At 46.2% G+C, this 14,536-nt stretch overlaps 1 protein-coding gene across 1 annotated transcript; it reads left to right on the top strand.

Annotated features, from left to right (window-relative positions):
- The first annotated feature begins 481 nt into the window (after positions 1–481).
- On the top strand, positions 482–13,766 carry LOC135394833 (homeobox protein CDX-2-like). Its single transcript, XM_064625854.1, has 2 exons — positions 482–1,696; positions 11,314–13,766. The coding sequence occupies exons 1-2, from the start codon at positions 1,249–1,251 to the stop codon at positions 11,646–11,648; spliced, it is 783 nt and encodes a 260-aa protein (XP_064481924.1). The 5' UTR covers positions 482–1,248; the 3' UTR covers positions 11,649–13,766.
- Positions 13,767–14,536: the final 770 nt, after the last annotated feature.

The raw sequence follows: 14,536 nt of genomic DNA, 5'->3' as shown, positions 1-14,536 counted from the left end.
ACAGCTGGAAATACTAGGCCGGGATGTGCTCACTGAGTCACCGGGCCGGACCGGACTCCACTCACTGGACCATCGGGCCGAGCCGGGCCCGTGCCGAGCCATTTTTTGATGCGCCCGGGCCGGGTCGGGACCGAAAAAGTCGGCCCGTGCAGGGCTCTATGGACGACACAAACACGCAGGTCCCAAAACAATGAAACGATGAAATGACAGCACAACAGAAACAATGAACTCAAACAACTCAGGAAAAAGGTGCTGCATCCTGGTGCAGGTGTAATGTCCCGGTGTCAGCACCGTTTTCCCTCTTTTCCCTTTCGTTTTCCCGTGCACGTCTGTGGTGTATATATGCTTCCTGTTTTGCGTAAAGTAAATGTTGTTGCTCGTTCTGAGTCCCTCTGTGTCGTCCGCTCTAATTCATGCTTTTTTTTTATTCTGGAACTGAAAACAAATTCGTTACAGTTAACCGATGACTCACATATATAACGATTGCAGGTATAGACTTCAATCCAGCTTCTGTATATATCGTTTGCGATCATGCAAGCGCTGTCATCAAATGAATCAATTTATCTCTACCACTGTTTCCTTTAATACACATATTTGAAGGCATGCGAAAAACAAATCATGCAGCACTGCCAGCAGCTCAGCCTCCTTTATTGTGATCACAGACATAAATGCCTGTACTGACGCTATCACTCAGCTGACAGCCTTCTGCACCACACTTTCTTCTGTCTTTCCGCACACACAGCCTCGGACTCATCCGCACCACCTCGATCACATTCACCTTGCCACTCCAGAAAACAAAAACAAAAAAATAACCTAAGCTTCATGAACCCCTCAAGTGCGCCCTCCCTTTCGAGAAGTCATCATAAATTCATCATCCAAAGCTGCCAACGCTTGTCTTCCTTGTATACAATCTGGGGGACAACTCACTAAGAGCGGGCCATCAAATTCCTCATCATCCGTCATCATTTTCCCCAAAACTCGGGCCCTTGACGGACCACGCGCGTACCTCATAGGGAGAGGCGTCCTCAACCATCCTCCCTCCCCTTGGCGCAAAACCTCCCCTCAGTATTCTCCAATCGGACGCCTCCTCGCATCCTCAGCCTCCCTATCTCCTCTGCGCGTGCGCAGTGGATCTCCTTGTACCGCCCCGAGCTCTCGAAAGTCGATACGACCGCCTCCAATAGATGATCCTCGGAAGCCTTCACGTTGTACCAGGACAGTCTTGTCTGTGTCCCCAGACGTGCCATCATGTTCCCAACGCGACAGCAGCAGGGGTCGCCGTTCTTGCCCCAGTACGGCTGTTACCCGTCACCTCCGAGTTCATCTCCGCCTCAGTACACTCACGCGTATCAGGCCTCGGCGACAGTGGACCTTCCGTGTCAAGGTCTTGGAGACCAGAGTTACTGGTCGACCGGAACGGGGACGTACCGTTACGATGACTGGACCGGAGTTCAGAACGTGCCTTCGGTGCAGACTCCGTTCACGCTGTACGGCGCGACCGCTGCGTACGCGGCGGATGCCCCACAGACGACCACGACCCCAGACTCGGGCCTTGCGGTGTCTTGTAGCGACGTCAGCGGCACGCCTTCGCCCGGAGGTCAACCACAGCAAGGAAGCCCACAACAGCGACCTGCACCAGCGAGGTCGCCCTTTGAATGGATGATGAAACCGGCGTATCCAATGCAACCCCATTCTGGTGAGTTCTTATCGGATAATTTTATTGTAACCGCAGAAGCATGCAAAATAGGGCATTCGTATGAAATGCCAAGCTGTAGGGGTAACGATACTGGACCGTAAAAATATTCAATGTCGAACCTCTTTATTGTTGACAGGATCGTGTTCATGCCCTTGATGCAATCTCAAATTGCACTCTTGTGTAAGCAGCTATTTGCCCGCATTATAGGTAGCAGGCACCGTATAAATTCAGGAGCGTGGTGCATTGAATATATCTGCCTCGACAAATTAATTAATTCATGCATTAAACAGTCACTAATACTACATCTTATTGCGTGGAGGCATACGAATGATATATAGATGATCTTGACATGTACCGAATTTCTCGATGTGCAATTGCCGCACACCTATGTCCTTCCGCGATGCCCCGTGTGCGCGCGTACACGTGTAACATACACTCTTAAAAATGAACTTCACCACACAGCACACTCCTAGCCAACCATCATCTCGAATGATATCGTTATCTGCCCTGATTTGTTGAAAACGGGAGGCGTACGCCCTTTTTGTGACAATTATGCTGCTGCAGGTCTGCAGCAGACACAGCGGAAGTTGTCGCAGATGACGATGGTAATGTGATAAAAAAAAACAAACAAACGGGGATGTGAGTTACGACTAAGTGCGCTTACACGCAGAAAGTACAAACAGATGAGAGAGTTAAAATGATGGAGTTCAAAAGTTTCGACCAAGTGAGAGTAAAATGTCGAAATTGCTGGGGGCACACACAGCACACACTCTTAAAAATGAACTTCACCACATAGCACGCTCCTAGCCAACCATCATCTCAAATGATATCGTTATCTGCCCTGATTTGTTGAAAACGGGGGGCGAACGCCTTTTCTGTGACACTTGTGCTGTTCATAATTGTCACAAAAAGGCGTACGCCCCCCCGTTTTCAACAAATCAGGGCAGATAACGATATCATTTGAGATGATGGTTGGCTAGGAGTGTGCTATGCGGTGAAATTCATTTTTAAGAGTGCACATTCAGCGAGTTTTAGAATGTCCATAAGCCCGGTTGTATGTAGAAAATCTTCAAGTGCCCTCGGCACCTTGTCGGACGACGGAGGACCTAACAGTTTCGCGATGTTGAAAGCTCGGGGGTCCACACTAGAGTCACCATTTAGTCCCTATTTAGTGACTCGAGTCCACACGAGAGAGGCTCGCCTCTAAAACTATTCGAGCATCAACGTATTTCCGACACCTGAGAAGGACGTGTTCTACGTCCTCTATACAACGCCGCACTCACTACAGTTCGGAGAGCCTCGTTTTCCCAGTTTGAAGAGAAGACGTGCGCTGTAAGGTACATGCAGCCTTCGTCGTTTGTCGCGTGAAAGAAGGTGGTACTCGAAAGCATAACTCTGGACCGATCTTGTACAGTAGCGAATCCCGAGCAGATCCTGTTAGCCAGGAGGTGCTGCACATTTGTTGCTTGAGCTCGTTCAGCATTCGCCCCGCGTCACCCTTGGTGAAATAAATGGGCATCACTTGAACGCGCCTGAGTTGTCGCAGAAGCCGCCTGATGCGCGTTATCCATCCAATATCTTTCAAAATTCGCTAATATCGGCGTGCGTGTGTATATAGACATGCCGTAAAATGCGGCAATTTTTCTGCTCTGGATATTGCCGTGAGGTTACTTTTAAGAAGTGACTATATACTCAAGACACACAGCATTATTTCCTCCACCGAAACACGTCAGTATAATGGTTGCCATGCATTGGGCGTCTTCAGATTCGTAATAAATGAGCGGAAATTGAGGATGACGATTAGATAAAATGGATTCCTTTGACAGTAACTCCTTTGGGTTCATTACTCACTTAAAGATGGCATGATTCGTTTGTGTGGACGACCGTTAAGAATCAGCGGCACGGCTCGATAAGGCTAATCAGGGCAGCCTTTGTCGGAAGGCTTGTAAGGCAACATGTAGCCACTCCACTTTTTGACAAACTTGACTAGTTTCCGGTGGCGCTAATCTCTCACAAGGAAGTTGACCCAACCAGAAGCATGCACGTGCTTACTCCCTTCCACAATGTGTACATGCCGACACATGCACTAAGCTTGATTGGCCTTCAAGGCGTCATCAGTGAATCATTCTCAATTCTATAGCGTATATATTACAAACCAAGGCGTGTACACGCGAACCGAGGACCTCTATATAATTTCGGCCAGCATCCGGAGCATGATTATATAAGTTGCCTTCTGGACAGTTTGTGAATGCGACGAAGAGCATTATAGTGTAGAAATTACCCCAATAATTAAACTCTCTTTCGTCAAATTACAGGTGGTTTAACCACATGACGCCTATAGGCGTTAGTCCTATGGGGCTAACTCAATAATCGACGAACGCATTCATTTCGTGTTGGGTGTTGAGGGGAATAGAAAGTACTGGACGTTAGAATTGGAAAGCCACTGGACATTCACAACACTAGAGAACGCGACATTGCCATTTGTCGATCACAAACTTCCCTTTGCACACGATCCGTAAGGTTCACGATACATTGACGTACCGTTACAACGGGATTCTCTCTCGACTACTTGCCGCCAGAAATGACCAAACTAAAGTGATCAGCAGAGTAACGTCGTTGTTGTTTAGGAGACGAACCCGTCTGAAGAATAGATAGTTTGTGCTCCCTGAAGCCGCAGAGGACATTAACTTGCTAAAGGTGCCTGGGGGTCCCTTTCTCTCCCGCTCTTCCCTTTTGTCTACCTCAGTAGCCATGTATCTTGCTTGAGACGCCGTTCGAAGATGACAAATGAAGGGGACATCAGCTAGTATGGCAGTCGGCGTCTTCAAACGACGCAGTGTAATGAACTGTCGACAACAGAGGGAATGCAAAATGTCTTTCTGCCGCAGATGGTACCATACTGCATATGCGGATCACTCGTATAAGGTTGACCGAAGCGAATAGTCAACGTTTCTCACAATGTTAGTTAATGCACATATGTATAATGCCCAGTTAATATCAATGATATGATGTATGGTTATTCACTATGTAATATCAGAATTTCGCCGTATAACCCGCTACTAATATATATAGCCAACCATCGTCAGGAGTGATGTGAATCATATTGATCTGTTGCTGTTGACACTTTGCATGATTATGTTAATGGCCACAAAAACGCCGTGCTTACCTTGAACGTGTAATGTGGCGAAGTTCTAGTTTTAGAGTGCAGTGAGACGTACAGACAAAGCTTTTAAAAAGGTATCAACTTATTCGGCAAAGTGACTTTTGGGCGCAAAACCTGCGCAGTGGACCACAGCGGCATATAGAGGCAGTAATTTCAGAACGCAAATCACGAGCTGTTATTGGGAGCTTTATATAGCTTAGTGACATTTTTAGTTAGTTATAGTTTAATTACAGTTTAGTCGTGAGTGCTTCGATGCTTGGTGAGTGCGAAGCATCGAAGTGTACGATGAAAGATGAAAGTCACTGAAAAGGTTAGCCAGCTGTAGGGATCGAACCCACATCTTCTGGATTGCCAAGATGTGGGTTCGATCCCTACAGCTGGCTAACCTTTTCAGTGACTTTCATCTTTCATCGTTGATTTCTTAGGCAATTTGAGGCTTTGTTTGTATCTGTCCCCTCTATGTTGTTCCAGCCTCAGAACATCAGTTTATCTCTTCCTCATCGAAGTGTGTGCGTGTGAGTGCTTCGGAAAAGCCTATCCGTCAAAACCCACTGTTGTAAGGGGCACCGTAGCAATAGGAGTGTTCCTGGTGATGTCTTTACAAAAACTGCATGCAAACTGACTTCCAAAAAGAAAAGAAAAGTTCATGATAGCCGGCTTACGGCAACTCGCAATGGGCATTCTACCTTTTTTCGTGTTCGAAGACATCTGCCTATAGACGTCTGCATCGAAACTTGTTCCGAAACACGTCCCAAACACGGTGCATGATGTCGTGCGCGCGTATTTCGAAGAACACGGCCAGCACTAAAGCTGACCAAGCTGACGACCCCCAGTTGAGCAACGGAACCTATGCCACCGGCTTCCATTCCGTCTCCAATTTATGCGTAATTTACGAATTTCTGCGTCATTATTTCGCAAGGTGACTACCGGGTTTATAACAGAGTACGAAATCTTGATTGCCGTCAGACGTCTTCTCTTCTAAACGTTTCTCGCTTCACACCTCACTGCCTATATCGAGGACTTGGTTCTCACACTTTGAGAATTCTTCCCTGAACCTGTGGGGAAGTCTATTCAGTCATCTTCGAGAGACAGCACAAGGTCAGGTAGAGAGAAACTCATTAACAGTATATACCCTGGTCCTAAGCATGTACAAGCAACATCAAAGACACGACGCCGTCACCCGAGGCGCACCCCAAACGACGACGTAGCACCCGCCGGTCCCTTTGGCGCCCGTGGGTCCCCATTCTTCCTTTTTTTCTCTCCCATAACGAGGCACCCGTGCAGCGCCTTTTATGAGCGACGCAGCGCCACCTGTGTTCCGCCTGCTCCGTGTCGTGGTTCGACCTGTCCTGGACCTGATGGACAAATCAATTACGAAGGCATATTTTTTTACGCGGCGTTTTCGCTGCGGGGTTATGTGTCTCGTCTTGTCGTTTGTTTGGTTTCAGTTTCTTTTTGCAAAGTCTGGCAGCGTTGTTTGGTCCTGTGTGAGACAGTGTTACCTTATGTGTCCCGTGAGCTTCGGGCGAAGTTAGGATCGGCGTATCTTTTTTCTTCTTTTTTTTTACCGCTTCTTTGCGTAAGACGGTGGCCCTTTGTACTACAAGAATGAATTTTTTACTGTGGAGTGTCGAAGCATGTTTTATAACTCTATACGAGATACGGGAGGAACTAAAAAGTGCATGCAATGGAAACTTAGGGCCAGAGTGATTACCAACGAGATTGATTGGTTGAAAGTTTCTCCCTGCTTCTTCTTTCCTTCCTTGATTCTTTGTTCCCCACTCCTACATTCCGTTGTATAGTCGTTGTACTTCCTGTACATTCCTGTTCGTTGTACAATAAGCACTTCGAATTTGATACGGCTGCATTCGTGTTCAATGCACCCTGTTTGCTATACCGGTTCTGGATAATGTAGAATTTAAAAATCAGGATGTTATATTCAGTGTTCTGTACCATATGATTCGTGCAGTGTTCGACCTCAGTTTCGTTGAAAGCAGATAGATTTAAGGACATTTATTCTCCCTCCCCCTCTTTCTTGTCATTTTCTGACCCTTTGGTGATTCTTTTATTTATAGCCTTTTCAGGTGGATTATTTAATTTGGATGTAAGATATACGCAGTGAAGTAAAATGCTCCATATGCCTCCGACACTCTCATAAATTTAGCGATTTGTCTCATGAGCTTGCGCAGTCTGGTGATTGGCCATATGCAACTAGAATTGACAAGGAAGGCCAGCGTGACACTTATCACTTTTATGCTGTCCTAAAATTGCAAAATGAGACACGTTGAAATGTTGAAGAAATGGTTGAGAACAAAGGAATGACACAGGTAGTGTCTGTCAGCCATCCCTTTGAGGCCAGGGGGTAAACGTATGAGCCTGTGTTTTTTTTCCCTATTTTTTCTATTCAGAAGGAAACAATGAGACAAAATTGAGAACATTATGTCTACATTGAGTACCGATGAACTTATTACTGATAGTAAAGAGTTAGTACAATCCACAAATTCGAATATTCGAAAGTTCAACCTCGAATAACAGAATATAGACGGAGCAGAGAACAGACCGGTGCAGCTTCAAACAGCTTGGGTCGCTTTACTCGACAAGTCTAATGATTGAAGGTGCGATAAGCCCTGTCACCTTTTGTATAGCGTATACATATAGCGCCAGGAAATCCTTTGACAGGAGGAGCGATAAGGGGACCTTTGCGGCGAGTTTTTCTCTCAAAATATCCGTCCGTTCCTGTCGATAAACAATGCCTGTTCCGGACATGGGCCTTTCAGTTTTTGTTTTGACTCGCTTTTTAATATATCAGACAGTTAGAGTACGCTTTATTTGAATGTCGAGCTCGCGATAGGGAGAGGAACATATACACTCTCGAGGCAAGACCCAAACGGAGGAAACGCCCCGCATGATGCTCACTTGATCTGCAGGGGACTTTCCTGACTGCCTTCTTGTGGAGAACATCCTTTCCATCCTTCCTTTCATCCCATCCTGCCATTCGCTCCCGCTCATTCAAAATCACTTATCCTCAGCTCAGCTATATATGTCTGATTACTCGCTCGTGCTCACTCACTTCTCGTTCATCTTTCCAGATTGATCTATAGAGTCACTAAATAGTGGACTATTCCTATATTTAGTAACTCTATATACTTCGCTCAGCTCACTCATGTTCAATCTGTTTCCGATCAGAGAAATCTCATCAAAGAACGCGCGAGTCGGTCATGCCTCCGTGCTCACGCTGCCACGCCGTGAGCGTCACTCATATACGCAGCTTACCAAGCTTGAGCATCATTGCAGCTCATTCAGGCTCAGCTCATTGGCCACAGTGAGCACGAGTTAGTTTTGCCGAGATTCTCTTTGACGCGCGTCGTTATTTTGAAGTCGGCGCGCTTAGACTTTCACTCTTTCGTGCCTTTCACTGTTCAAGTTGAGCAGACGTACACTCTAAAAGCAGAACTTCACCGCATAGCACACTGTGTGCCAATCATTGCCGCGAGTGATAGGGTTATCGCTTTTGATTTGAGGAGAGAGGGAGGCGTACGCCTTTTTTGTGGCAATTACCATATATCCAAATTGTCACAGAAAGGCGTACGCCCCTCTCTCGTATCGAATCAGAAACGACAAACCAATCATTCCTCGCGATGATTGGGGCACGGCGTGCTATGCGCTGAAACTCGTTTTTAGAGTGTAACAGCAGCGGTCTTTCATAAATTATGAACGATTCATAGTCGGAGGGAGGAGCGGTCTTGCTTCGTTTCTTTTTGATTGGCTTCCTTTTTTTCTCATACGGAAACTCAGCGCGCGAACAAACAACTGACGTCGTGTTTTTCTTCGCAAGAGGTACCTGTAGACGTTTATACCCTACCGTCCTCTTTACGAGCACATAGCATTGTGTGCTTTGCATTATCTGCTGCACTACCTGCATAACGCAGCTAAGTTTAGCGAGCTTTCGTGGCCATCATCAATGTTTTCGTTGAGGTAACAACTATGCTCTTAAAACAAAACTTCACCGGACAGTATGCTGAAGACCAAGTATTGCTTAGAATGATATCGTTATCACTCCTGATTTGTGGAAAGTGCGGAGAGTACGCCTTTTTGTGGCAATTAACGTAACGGCGTGAGTCACAAAAGGGGCGTACGCCCCTCGTTTTCAACAAATCAGGGGAGAGAATCAAGCCATTCGGGGTGCTGGCTGGCTAGGAGTGTGCTATGCGGCGAAGTTCTGTTTTTAGAGTGTATAGCAGTGTATATACACTCTTCCGCATAAATGCAAAAAAAATAAAAAATAAAGAGAGAGAGAGAGAGAGAGAAGAAGAAGAACGATTAAACAATTCAAAGCCACTTGTAGTAACTTTCACGGTGAAGGGTGTATGACAGACGCGTAGAAAATCAGCACCGCCTCGCACCGAAACTCGCCTGAGGCAGCCGCGGGCGAGGTCACGTTCGTTGGTGAGCCAGTGGGAATGACTGAGGATTTCTCTTCTCCCATGTCAACGCCTGACGCACAAGTTCGTTCGAGGTTTTCTATCTCTGCAAGTGCGTCACGTAAATAATTATGGTTTCCTCTGTTGTATGGCGTGTAGTGCGGTGTGAGCAAACAGCTTTACGTATTATAAGATGATGAATGGGTAGTTTCATCGCCAGGGGGCGATAGTCTACCCCATTGCTGGTGGTGATGTGGGGAATGAAATAATGAGCCTCTTCACAATAAGGATCGAAGTCCTGTGATGTCCAGAAAGGTGAAGAGGTGTTGAGGACAGAGCGTTGGTGGGCTGGATGTGCACTCTTAAAAATGAACTTCACCGCATAGCACGGTCCTAGCCAACCATTATCTCGAATGATATCGTTATCTGTCCTGATTTGTTGAAAACGGGAGGCGTACGCCTTTTCTGTGACAATTATGAACAGCATAAGTGTCACAGAAAAGGCGTACGCTTCCCTTTTTAACCAATCAGGGCAGCGATATCATTCGAGATGATGGTTGGCTAGGAGCGTGCTATGCGGTGAAGTTCATTTTTAAGAGTGTGGCCAGGGACCAAGCAATTTTGTGAGAGTAATGTACCCATATCAAAATGTCGCAGCCAGTATATGGTTTCCATCTCATCGGCAGATGTTGAACGTACGCACTAAGTAACACTACTCTTTCGCTCTTACTTCCTTTTCATTTCTTGTGCATTCGATCAAAATAACTCGATCACAACGTTGAACATGGAAACTGAAAAAAAAGTTTGCTCCTTGTGCATGCGTACTTTTTGTTCAATTCGAAGTGCCAACAATGCTCCCCAAGGTTCAATTCACGTGTACGCTCAAGCTAGCTCTTTTAGATTTACTATGTTGATATTTGCTATGCGCTCCAAGCGTGGTTGATTTTGGACACATAAGCTGGCAACATTGAGTCGGCTCGTGCTCGGCAGCGCGAGGACGGAAATTGAAGGCCGCCTGCGGTGCCTCTGAGCGTGTGTTTGACGCCGCTATCGCAAACTCTGCCGACCGCTCTTCGACGGTCGATAGCTTTGTCACCGCCTGAACGCTTATCGGCTCTAGGGGATTAGCGGGCAGCTATCGTCGCATGTTAATCTCGCGCTCAGCGAGACGCCGCCTTCGTGTTTTTCGTTCCCGGATATAAGGATAGACATATCGGGCAATCTAATTGCTATCACAGATAACGCACTCGTTTGTCCTTCTTAAGTCTTGTTGTCATCCTCTAGCGCTTTCGGGCGTTCCGAACCCAAACCAGAGCTAAATAAAAGCTGCCACGTGCTTTATTATCGTGCTCCGAGTCACCCAGCGAAATACTGCGATTCAATTCGCGACCAGTTAGTCAGTAATTAATTTTATAGTCAGCGCTTTCGCTGCTGCCACGTCACTCTCACTCTCAAAAAGTGAACTTCACCGCATAGCACGTTCCTAGCCAACCATCATCTCGAATGATATTGTCACGAAGCGAAATCGGTCGTCGAGTCGTCGAATAAACAGCGAACGGTTTATTAGACTACTTGGTAGCAAAACACAAGAGTGATAGCTCTCTGAACACAACTGAGTCCAAAGAATGAATGCTCCAGCTTGGAGCGCACGTGCGTTTGCCTGAGAGCGGGCGATGTGTCTGGAAGCTTCTTGCTTCTTCTTCAGCATTCGCCGGGATGAGATGTACCGTTTCGTGCCTGCACTGGACGTTTCGCGATGATGATTCGTGGCAATATCGTTATCTGCCCCAATTTGTTGAAAACGGGAGGCGTACGCCTTTTTTTGTGACACTTACACTGTTCACAATTGTCACAAAAAAAGGCGTACGCCTCCCGTTTGCAACAAATCAGGGCAGGTGACGATATCATTGGAGATTATGGTTGGCGAGGAGCGTGCTATGCGGTGAAGTTCATTTTTAAGAGTGTATAGATAAGAGTCGCGGTATTCCTCGACGCACATAATCTAACCGTGCTGTACCCTTTTTGCTTTGCAGGAAAAACCCGAACGAAAGACAAGTACCGCGTAGTGTACAGCGATCACCAGCGACTAGAACTGGAGAAGGAGTTCCACTACAGCCGATACATCACGATCCGACGAAAATCCGAACTGGCCGCCATGTTAGGCCTGAGCGAGCGCCAGGTCAAGATCTGGTTCCAGAACAGGCGAGCCAAGGAGAGGAAGCAAGCGAAGAAGCGCGATGAGGTCATCCAGAAGGAACAGCATCAGCAGCAACAGCAGCTGCATCAGCAGTTGAACTCCGTGGTCGGTGTGATGCCCAGCATCAAATCGGAAGTGATTCAGCAGTTTCCCACCGAAGCCTATTCTTAGGACTGTTTTTTTCCCCCCCGAGACTTTTCACGCGCGTATCACGTTGGACGGGCTCTTCAGCCGTGCCGAAACAACGACACGATGGCCCAGGACAAGGACGGTGACTCGTCCCGCAGTCAATGACCGATGGAGCACACATCAAATCATCGCCGCGTGCACTCCATGCAATGCACGCACGTGCAGTGTTTCTGCGAGAGAACTGTTGGTGCTGTTACGAACACGACTCTGTGTATAGGGTGCTGCGCCAAGAACTGCGCACCACATGACCGTTGCGCTTCTGCCTATAGCTTCCATCCTCCAGTCAAAAGGACGTGCAATCGTTTATTGTTATTCGTATTTTATTGTTGTACGCTTTCACCGTAAAAAAAAAAAAAAAAAAAAAAACGGAACTAATGGCATAATACGCTTGGGGCCAGCCACTCATTTTGTGAAGCACAACTTCACCACATAACACGATGACGGCCAACCATTGTACAGAGTGATATACCGTTAGCAGTTCTTATTTGTGCAAAGCGCCGGGCGTACGCCGTTTTGTGAAGATTAACGTAACTGCATGAGTGTCACAAAATGGCGTACTCCATCCGTTTTCAACAGATCAAGTGCATGGGGCGGTTAGCTGGACGCGTGTTATGCGGTGAAGTTCTGTTTCAAGAGTGCTGCGCAGAATTATTAACCATTATTACCTCTCGTTTTGGGAAGAGAGTGGGGCGTACGCCATTTCGTCACATTTTATAGATATGGAAAGTGTCATAAAAATGCGTACACCTCCCTCTCCACAAATAAATCACGCGCTATCATTCTCTATCGAGGTTTGGCTCTGAGCGTGTAATGTGGGAAAGCTCTGTTTTTAGAATGTTTGATATGTACACTATATGACCTGCCTCGAAAACAGGTGCGCTGGTGCAAGCCTTTGGGCGTTCCTATATCACCGAGTGACTTCCTAATTTTATTTCTGCTACAAAATCAAGACGATTGCCTCTCTTTTTTTCCCCTTCGATATACGTATATATTATATATTACTGCGCAGCATTATTGTTCGACATTATTATTTTAGTAAGAAAGTATCTTAACTGTTCACTTGGACCGGAGCAGAGCTGTGCCAAATCAATTTGAATGCTTTGTGTGAAGAAAGCAACATCTTTGAAAATAGAATACTAGATATGCATGGTGAACGCAGTAGCAAAATTCGGTGCACCCCTACCCCCTGTACGGACACACACAAATAAAGAGACGAAGAAAAATTCCCAAAAGCTAGCATGATGAAATCCTGTTAAATATTCTGCCCGTTTCGGAGCCGACTACACTCTTAAAAATGAACTTCACCGCATAGCACGCTCCTGGCCAACCATCAGCTCGAATGATATCGTTATCTGCCCTGATTTGTTGAAAACGGTAGGCGTACGCCTTTTTTGTGACACTTATGCGGTTCATAATTGTCACAAAAATGGCGTACGCCTCCCGTTTTCAACAAATCAGGGCATGTAACGACATCGTCCGAGATGATCGTTGGCCAGGAGCGTGCTATGCGGTGAAGTTCATTTTTAAGAGTGCAGGTGTACCTTTTTCTCTTCTCTTTTCTTCTTCTTTCAGTTTCGTTTTGGTTCAAATATGCATACGTATTTTATTATCTGACGTTTTGATATCTCATTGTACAGTACCAGCTTTATGTTATAGCCTCATCTTGTATATCACGTCATCATATCTATAGGCTCATTATGTGTGTTCATCCGATCCTACACTCTTAGAAATGACTTTTTATCGCATAGCACGCTCCTAGCCAACCATCATCTCGAATGATATCATTATCCGCCCTGATTTGCTAGAAAAACGGGAGCCGTACGCCTTTTTTGTGACAATTACGAAGAGCATAAGTGTCACAAAAAAGGCGTACGCCTCCCGTTTTCAACAGATCCGGGCAGATAACGATATCGTTCGAGATTATGGTTGGCTAGGAGCGTGCTATGCGGTGAAGTTCGTTTTTAAGCGTGTACGCTGTACATTTCATTCGTGCACAGTATACTTTACTGTGCAGCTTCATTAACTGAATCAACTTTGAACAAAAGAAAAAAAAAAGTGTCGCGATTTTGCAATGTAAATAAATTATGTCTCTCAGGTGGATATCTCGTCTTTTCGTACTTGCATAGTATACATTACGTTACTGCAGTGACTCTTACATTAATGAAGGGATTTCAGCATTATGTTCGCTTCTGGTGGTTCCTTTCCACAAGGAGGATCACGATGGAAATTGGTGTTCTGAGGCTGGAACACCGATGACACAGAGCCTCAAGTGCCTAAGTACGATGAACGAAGAAAGTAGGAAGTCACTGAAAAGGTTAGCCAGCTGCAGGACTGGAACAACCCACAACTTCTGGATTACCGGTCCAGGGCTCTACCAATTGAGCTAAACTAAAACTCCTCATGTAAAACATGTAAGAGTGAAAGGGGGATGCGTGAGTGGGTGGATGAGATTTGTCCCTTCACATGACGCAACCCTGGATGTCATTGGAGAGGCGTGTTAGCTTAGCTCAATGGTAGAGCCCTGGACCGGTAATCCAGAAGATGTGGGTTCGAGTCCTGCAGCTGGCTAACCTTTTCAGTGACTTCCTACTTTCTTCGGTCACAAGGAGGAATCTTTGGATATGTCTTTCCTACACTCTTAAAAATGAACTTCACCGCATAGCACGCTCCTAGCCAACCATCATCTCGAATGATAGCGTTATCGGCCTTTATTTGTTGAAAACGGGAGGCGTACACCTTTTTTGTGACAATTATGAACAGCATAAGTGTCACAAAAGAGGCGTACGCCCCCCGTTTTAAACAAATAAGGGCAGATAACGATATCATTCGAGGTGATGGTAGGCTAGGAGCGTGCTATGCGGTGAAGATCA

The sequence above is a fragment of the Ornithodoros turicata genome, chromosome 5 (genome assembly GCF_037126465.1).
Source record: "Ornithodoros turicata isolate Travis chromosome 5, ASM3712646v1, whole genome shotgun sequence".
Classification (NCBI taxonomy): Eukaryota; Metazoa; Arthropoda; class Arachnida; order Ixodida; family Argasidae; genus Ornithodoros; species Ornithodoros turicata.
The sequence above is the reverse complement of the archived record's forward strand: the minus strand, read 5'-3'. Positions and strand labels throughout refer to the sequence as shown.

What these genes read in the sequence shown, in the direction of transcription:
- LOC135394833 (XM_064625854.1), top strand. Translation starts at nt 1,249, where the DNA reads ATGTTCCCAACGCGACAGCAGCAGGGGTCGCCGTTCTTGCCCCAGTAC. An exon ending in TCCAATGCAACCCCATTCTG is followed by an intron (nt 1,697 to 11,313) that starts GTGAGTTCTTAT and finishes TTTGCTTTGCAG; the next exon opens with GAAAAACCCGAACGAAAGAC.